At 40.1% G+C, this 9,016-nt stretch overlaps 1 protein-coding gene across 1 annotated transcript in view; it reads left to right on the top strand.

The window, feature by feature from the left end:
* IL31RA (interleukin 31 receptor A) overlaps window positions 1–9,016 on the top strand; it is a 108,119-nt gene that overhangs the window by 38,658 nt on the left and 60,445 nt on the right. The window contains exon 5 of the mRNA XM_007944179.1: window positions 4,553–4,715. Coding sequence (XP_007942370.1) covers window positions 4,553–4,715 — 163 coding nt within the window. The remainder of the gene's footprint in view (window positions 1–4,552; window positions 4,716–9,016) is intronic.

The following is a 9,016-nucleotide window of genomic DNA, read 5'->3' as shown; positions in this document are numbered from 1 at the left end:
AAAAAAAAAATACGAAGTCAATTATTATGATGAAATGTGCAAAGACATGGAGTTGGAAAGCCAAAAGGGAAGAATACACTCAACATTTCTCAAGGTGAAAGAACTGAGGAAAAACTTTAAGCCTCAAATTGCAATATTATAAGATTCCATGGGCAATATGTTGAATGATGCAGGAAACATCAAAAGAAGATGGAAGGAATACAAAGAGTCACTGTACTAAAAGGACCAGGTTGATACTCATCCATTTCAGGAGGTGGCATATGATCAAGAATCAATGGTACCAAAGGAAAAAGTCAAAGCTGCACTGAGGGAAGTGGAGACAAACAAGGCTCCAAGAATTGACGGGTTACACATTGAGATGTTTCAACATATGGATGCTGTGCTAGAGGCATTCACTCGGCTATTCCAGGAGATTTGGAAGACAATTACCTGGCCAACTGACTGGAAAAGATCCATATTTGTACCCATTTCAAAGAAAGGTGGTCCCACAGAGTGTGAAAATTATTGAACAATATCATTAATATCGCAGGCAAGTAAAATCTTCCTGAAGATAATTAAAAAAACATTTACAGCAGTATATTGACAGAGAACTTACAGAAATGCAAGCTGGATTCAGAAGAGAACATGGAATGAGGGATATCATTGTTGATGTAGATGGATCTTGGCTTAAAGGAAAGAATACCAGAAAGATGTTTATTTGTGTTTTATTGACTATGCAAAGGCATTTGATTGTGTGGATCATAACAAATTATGGGTAACATTGAGAAGAATTCTAGAACACTTAATTGTACTCATAAGGAACTTGTACATAGATCAGAAGGCTGTTGTTCAAACAGAACAAGGGGACGCTGCATGGTTTAAAATCAAGGGAGTGCGTCAGAGTTGTATCCTTTCACCATACTTATTCAATCTGTATGCTGAACAAATAGTCCAAGAAGCTTGACTATATGAAGAAGAACCTGGCACCCGGATTGCAGGAAGACTCCTTAACAACCTACATTATGCAGACGACACAACTTTGCTCACTGGAAGTGAGGATGACTTGAAACACTTACTGATGAAAATTGAAGACTGCAGTCTGCAGTATAAATTACACCTCAATATATAAAAAAGAAAAATCTTCACAACAGGACCAATAAGCAGCATCATGATAAATGGAGAAAAGATTGAAGTTGCCATAGACTTCATATTACAATCAACACCATGGAAGCAGCAGTCAAGGTATCAGACGTCGTATAGCATTGGGCAAATCTGCTGCAAAGGACCTCTTTCAAGGGCTGCAGAGAAAAGATGTTTCCTTGAAGACTATGGTGCGCTTGATACGAGCCATCGTATTTTAGTCGATGCTTTTGAGTTGTAGTGTTGGTGAAGAATGCTGAAAGTACCATGGACTGCTAAAAGAACTAACAAATCTATCCTGGAAGATGTGTAGCTGGAAGGAACGCTCCTTGGAAGCGAGAATGGCCAAACTTCATCTCACCAACTTTGGTCATGTTGTAAGAAGGGACCATTCCCTGGAGAAGGGTATCATGCTTGGCAAAGTGGAAGGACAAAGAAAAGGGGAAGGCCCTCAATGAGATGGATTGACACAGTGGCTGCAATGATGGGCTCAGGTATAACAGGGATTGTGGGACTGGTGCAGGACCAGGCAGTGTTTTGTACTGCTGTGCATGAGATTGCTATGAGTTGGATACGACATGATGGCGCTTAACAACAGCAACAACAGTGGTGCAATGGTTAAGTGCTTGGCAGCGAACTGAAAGGTCAGTGGTTTGAAAACACCAGCTACTTCACAGGAAAAAAGATGGAGCAGTCTACTTCCATGAAGATTACAGCCTCAGAAACCATATGCAGTAGTTCTACTCTGTCCTTATAGGGTGGCTATGAGTTGGAATGGACTCAATGGCAATGGGTTTGGTTTTGGTTTAGAGGCACGTTGTTTAAAATGATGAGCAGCTTTGTTTCCTCTAAAATTGGGGCTGGGGAAAAAAGTTAAAATGTCTGTATTAGGCAGAGCTTTCTGAGCATGACTGTGAGGAAACCCACCAGGCAGGTTAAGCGTGTGCTGAGAGTACCAGCAAAGTGGGAGGAAACATTAGAAACCTTTTTTTTAAGAACATGATTTTTTCCTGTTGTTATTGGTTTGCTTCACCCTGATTTTTGTTTTGTTCTGTTTTAATACATCCAGGCAACAGGGCAGTTATGTTATTCTAGTCACTAGTTTGGCAGCACTAGGGCACTCACCACCTGTCTCTGAGCAGATTTGGTAGCAGGTCTGAGTGTGGGCATGAGTGTTTGATCGCTGGTCATGCAGAGCAGCTGAGAGCAGGCTGGGTGGTGTTGGCCATGTCTGTCGTTGGTCCAGTAGTGCTGGAGCAGGTGGTCATTGCCTATTGGGTGGGGCAGCAGGTATGGTTGGGTATGCTTGGGTAGGGTCATTGGCTCCCAACTTACTGGTCATTTGATTACTGATATGGGTGCCAGTGCAGTCCTGGACAAGTGGAGCTAGTTATCTGGATGTTGCTCTGATCTGAATGCTGCTTACAATAATTCAAAATGACCACACTGTCCTTGTTAGCAGTTTACTATTCCTTGCTCACTGTTTTTACTGTCTCTTCCTTTCATGGGTATTTGATCTACTTCTTTAACCTTTTCTTTGGTGCTCTGGGATCCAGGATAGTTATCAGTTGCTGTTTCTCTTGTTTTTTTTCGAGCCTTTGTTGTAGAGGGTCTGGATAGTGTGTCTGCCATCTTGGACTTGGAACTTCAGAATGTGATTTTTTCTAAAAGCTTACAAAGTAAAATAAAACTTTATTAGACATCCTAATACTTCCAGCCACTCCTCGGAAGGAATGTTGGGCAATCTACTTCCGTAGAGATAGCGCCTCGGAAACCCAAGGAGGGGTTACTATGAGTAGGATCTGACTTGACGGCAATCAGTTTTTTGGTTTTTTTTAACACTTATTTTATACATTAGTTTTGTTTTTATTTTAAATCATATGTGGAGATTGGACCTCTCCTAGAGGCCTTAAACCTGTCCTGATTGGATCCTTTAAGTAAAGTAACTTGAGGAAGATACTTCCCTAGAAATAATTGATTGTCCTAAGTTTTGCTTCCCATAGCCCTCATCTGCTGCCACGGCATCTCCAGTGGCCATTTAGAAGGGGACGATCAAAGAGCCTGGGATTCAACAGTGAATCTGCCATCACCTCTGGATCCTACCTCCTTCTCTGAGTTCATCTCAGTAGGCTAGGACACCAGACATGTCCCTCAGCATCTGGGATGCTCAGCCTTCATGCAGAGACACGTGTCCTCCTTTTGCCCAACTTCCTTTAGGCCCAGGACCTGTAATTGTGTACTTATTTCATAACTGTACAAAAACCAAAAACCAAAGCCATTACCATCATGTCAATTCTGACTCAAAGGATCCTATAGGACAGAGTAGAACTGCCCCATAGGGTTTCTAAAGTTGTAAATCTTTAGAGAAGCAGACTGCCTCGTCTTTCTCCCATGGAAGAGCTGGTGGGTTTGAACCACCAATCTTTTGGTTAGCAGACAAATACTTTAACCAGTGCACCATCAGAGCTCCTTAGACACATAAAAAATATCAGAACTTTTCTTGCAAGTTTCCATGGTCCTATGCAGTGTGCACCCTAACAAAATGGACAAGCCCATTAGTGTGTATTTTTTATTAATCAATTCATTTATATAAGCCAGTAGCCAAATCTGTATATTGTAGCAACTATGACCATGCTTAGACATAAATGGTTGAATTTTTAGTTTTATTTGGAAAGCTGGGTCCAGAAGGGACTTTCGAGGTTAGTGCAACATCCTCATTTTACTGATGAGAAAACTGAGGTCTAGAGAGCAGAGATTTGCCACCCCCATGCTCAAAAGTATCAAAATGAATTTATAACTCCAGGCTACTGAGTCATTTAACAGCTTAAGAGATCACTCAAAGACCAATAGTTGTAAAGAGAAAATTTGGGTAAAAGTATACAGCCTAGGAGTGAGGACATATGTGTTGTGATGCTAGTTCTGCATCAGTAACAAACACCAAGGTTTTCTATAGGCACTTACATCTTTTTTATTTCATTTATGACATAAGGGTTGAACTTGAGTCTTTTAAAGTCTCTGTCACCTACTGTTCCATGAGGCTGTATTTCTAGGTGTTGCAGTTGGTCACCTCCAGAGTTTAAGCCCTGGACAATGTTGCCCTTGGTCACAGGGCTCTACCTTGCATCTTTCAAAAAGGCAACACCAAGGATCTGCTTATCTAGACTCAGTCTGAAAGCATGAATCCTATATCACATGCTGAGAGACAGGGAATGGAATGGGAGGTGCTGTTAATAGGGTGATTCCTATCTATTTAGGTGTAAATTGTCCTCGGGCACATATGGAGGTTTATTTATGAAAACTATGTATTTTAAAATTTGAGATACAGTGCTAATAGTTCTGAAAAGATAAGAATGAGTTGGAAAGTGAAGAGAAAAAAATGGAGAGACACCATGTGCTGTCTCCCTTTTAGCTCTGGGTTTTCTTTGCTTTTCAGCTGGAAGTCAATTTCAGGAAAGGTGTCTATGAAGAGCAAACATACAACCTCACAGAACTGCAAGCTTTTACAGAATATGTCTTAACTCTGCGATGTGTGGCTGAGGAATCAATATTCTGGAGTGACTGGAGTGAAGAAAAAATGGGAACAACTGAGGAAGAAGGCAAGCTGGTCTTTTTTCTGCTTGCTCTGGGTGAGGGGTGCCTGGGTATAGCCTTCGTGGATTTTAGCAAGTGCAGACTCAGGAATCATGGAATCCCAGGATCTGGAGAATCTGTTTGGTCTCTCTTCACAGGGCACTCACTGTACCCACATTAGCCCACAGGAGTAAGCCTACCCTCTTCTGTTGTGAGTTCTGTTAGTCGTCTAGGATCACATAAACCCAAGACCCCAAAAAGCAAAGGTCTATGCAATGACTGTGAGGGCAGGAAAGAGAAAGGGAACGAACACTGATTGAGGACTTGTCAAGAATCAGGTGTGGTAATTAGAGCAATGAGTGGGCTTGGCTTAAACCCAACTTGACTCGAGTGGCTTCATGCAAGATGGCAAGACAATCTCTAAGCCTTAATTCCCTGTTTATTCCTCCCTTCCATACTAGAATACAATTTGTAAGATTGAGTCAATAGTAGTACTTACTTTTTTATGCTTTTGTAAAAATTAAATATAAGAATGTGTTCACCCCTTAGTAAACATTCAATACATTTTGGATTTCCTATTATTATTAACCCTCCCAAAAACCTTATTAAATATGTAGAGTGACCCTTCCTTTGGAGATAAGGAAGCTGATTTTCAAAGATGTTAAATAAATATGCTCATGGCCACTCAGTGATAACCCTATATTCCTATTTTTCTGAACCTATTTTAAGCAACATCAAAACTGTGCCTTTTGCATTATACCAAGGATGCCATGGGAGCTGCTGGGTAGTGGTAGAACCTAGCAGGCAGACAAAATTCCCTATAAATCAAGAACCTTTCGTAGTGCTTGATCTGTAGAAGATGACCAATATATGTTTGTATGAGGTCAACCAACTTGACGTCATAGACATATACAGAGCACTCCACCCAGCAAAAGCATAATACACATTCTTGTCCAGGTATATGGATCATTCTCCAGAATAGACCATATGTAAATTTTAGACCATGAATTCCCTCATGGCCATTATTCAGACACTTCTTATTCATTCTCAATGCCAAGTCCCTCTCAGGTAATATCTAGAGTCAACTTCTGTGCTTCCTAGTCTATATGGCAACAATTTATTCCTCTGGATCCTGATTAAGTTTCCCAGGAGTATTAACAAGTTAGTATTTAACACATGTGTGGTGCCAGATGTATGGGACAAAGATGGCATCCTACTAACAGACTGCATGCCAGATCCCTCTTTCAACAGAGATTTTGAGTAACTATGTAAAACAGATACAAATAATGATCCTGGAGTTATGAGCATCTAATAAGATCGAATATTGGATCCAGTGAAGACAGGGAAAGGGAGCAGGAAAAAAAGAAAAAAGGTAGGCAGCCAGGTGAGCTTAAGAGACAAATCATTAGAAACACAAAGGCGGCTGAAGGGGAAAGGGAAAAAACAAACTTCAAGGAACCCACAGGCGTTAAAGACACAGTAGACAGAGTGGGAGAAGATCGGGTTGGGAAACGGATCAGACCTCCCTGTAGCTTAAGATGCTGCAGAGTCCAGGAGTGAGTGAGGGAAAGGGAAGAGAAACTCTCTCTGAATAAACAAAACCCCAAATTGGACCCATGGCAGTGGGCTCAAGTCCAACTCTTTTTAGCAGAGTTGAATTGAGGCCTGGCATTTTGGGGCTTGCGGATCCTTGTGGAGGAGGGCTGCTGTGCTTTCTCCTTTGGGGCAGCTGGTGGGTTTGAACTGCAGGGCCTTGATTGACAGCGAAATGCCACCATCAGCGAACCTCTCCAAATGGACACAGGGGCTGCTGGCTGAACTATCTCACACTAAGCACAAAAAATAAGACTTCTCTCCTGGAGGTCACTTCTTGCACCAGTCTCCTTTTTCCTACATAGGTACTCGATAATGAGCAGATTCTGCCACAATAGCCAGATCCCGGGGCCTCTGGCTGAACATAACTAGAAAAATCCCCCCTCAATTACCTTATCCTCCCTTCATTATCTACTTTCCACATACCCAATTTTTCTTCCTTTCTGTCTGATCCCTATAAATCTCTGTACCTCATCTTCTTTCATTTTTACCAAACCTTCATTCCTCTCACCTGCCCACTTTTGCTTTCTCCCTTTTTCTTATATTCTCTTTCTTTTTTTCCCTATTTCTTATCATCTGTTTTTATTCTATCTTTCATCTCTCTTTCTCCTTACTTTCCTTTTTTTCTCCTTTTTTTCCCCCTGCTTCATCCAACGGGAGGAACATATTAACCCTTCACTAGTCAGCCATAGTTACTACACCAAACACCTCACCCAACAGATGAGTAACACCAATAGCTTCTGCACCACAGGGTCAATGACAGATGGCGGACAACACCTGTTTGTCCCAACTGTCCCTCTTCACCACAGAGACCTGCATCCACATACCCACCAGTGACTCCACCAACACAGACAAAGCTGAAGAGCAACCCAGCACAGCCAAGCTAACAACCAAAGAAGTACACCTGCTCTACACTTCCAGTTATATTAAAACAAAGTAAAACATAAAACCAGGGTGAAACAAATCAGTATTACCTAACAATAAAGACAACAGCTTCAAAATGTCTAGGAAACAAAAAGACAACTTCAAAAAAAAGAAAAGGACAAGATGGCAGAAAAAAGTGTCCAAACTAAAGAATTAGGAAATTTCCTTGAGGAAGAACAAGTAATAGAGCTATCTGATAAGGAATTAAAAAGATATATGTTTATATAGGAGCCTCCAAGAGCTCAAGGAAACCATAAATAGAAGCAATGAGAAGACAGACAATACCCTTGAAGAATTCAGGAAAATCTTTCAAGAGCAAAAGGACAAAACAAATACTCAATTAGAAATCATACAAAAAACACCGATTAAAAATCCAGAAGATGAACACTAAAATTATGGAAGGACAAATGAGTAGACTCAAAATGGCTGAAGAATGCATTTCCCATAGAAGACAAATCCCTTGACATCAGCTTGGATGAGGACAAATCAGAACAAAGATTTAAAAGAAATGAAGAAAACCTAAGAGTTATAAGGGATGACATGAAAAGAAAAAAATACGCCTGATTGGAATTCCAGAACAAGAGGAGGCAAACAAGAAAACAAAACAAAACAAAAACCCTCGAGAAAATTGTCAAAGACGTGATAATAGAAAACTTCCCCCATATCATGAAAGAAGAAAAGATATCCATCCAAGAAGCTCAATGAACCCTATACAGGATAGACCCCAAGAGAAAATAACTAAGACATATCATAATCAAACTTTTGAAAACTAAAGACAAAGGAAGAATCTTGAAAGCAGCTTGGGAAAAAGGAAATGTTACCTACATCGGTCAATCGATAAGACTAAGCTCTGATTTCTCAGCAGAAACCATGCAAGTAAGAAGGCAATGGGATGACATATACAAAACCTTGAAGTATGAGAATTGCCAGCCAAGAATTATATATCCAGCCAAACAGTCTCTTAAATATGAGGGTAAAATTAAGATATTCCCAGACAAACAGAAATTAAGAGAATTTGTGAAAACCATACCAACCCTATAAAAATTGCTAAAGGGAGTCCTTCTAACAGAAAACCCACATCAGAGAGCAACAAATTAAAATCAAGACACTTGACACCACCACCTAGAAACCAACCCAGAAAAAGATTTTCAAAATAAGCTCATAAAAAATGTAAATAGAGAAATAGAGGAGTCAATCTGTAAACACCACCAATAACAGAGTGAATAGAGGGAATAAATGTTATTATTACAAAACTTCCAAATGGAGAGGAAGTCAGGACAATATCTTTATAGAATAGACTGTTCCAAACTTAGGGAGATAAGAATTTACTTCAGGATAACCACAAAGGAAATTGACAATGCTTCTAACCAAAGTAAGAAAGAAGAAAACTGCAAGGGCTTAGTTAACACAAAACCAAAAATAGTGAAGAAAAGAGAAAAAATACTTGATAACAAAATGAACTCAGCACAGAAAAATATGTGGATCAAAGAAATCACCAGCTACACAATAAAAAAACACAATAGAATGACAGCAATAAATTCATAACTATCATTAATTACACTAAATGTGAATGGACTAAATGCACCAGTCAAAAGAAAACGAGTGGCAGATTGGATAAGAAAAGAAGACCTATCAATATACTGCCTATGAGAGACCCACCTTACACACAAAGATAAAAATAAATTAAAATCAAGAGATGGGAAAAAATATATAAAGCTAATGACAACCAAGGGAGATCTGGTAGCATAGTGCCTAAAGCACTTGACCACTAACCAGAAGGCTGGCGGTTCAAACCCACCAGCCACTCCTC

Source organism: Orycteropus afer, unplaced genomic scaffold (assembly GCF_000298275.1).
Source record: "Orycteropus afer afer isolate SDZICR_OR568_19922 unplaced genomic scaffold, OryAfe1.0 scaffold00122, whole genome shotgun sequence".
In the NCBI taxonomy this organism is placed as follows: Eukaryota; Metazoa; Chordata; class Mammalia; order Tubulidentata; family Orycteropodidae; genus Orycteropus; species Orycteropus afer.
The sequence above is the reverse complement of the archived record's forward strand: the minus strand, read 5'-3'. Positions and strand labels throughout refer to the sequence as shown.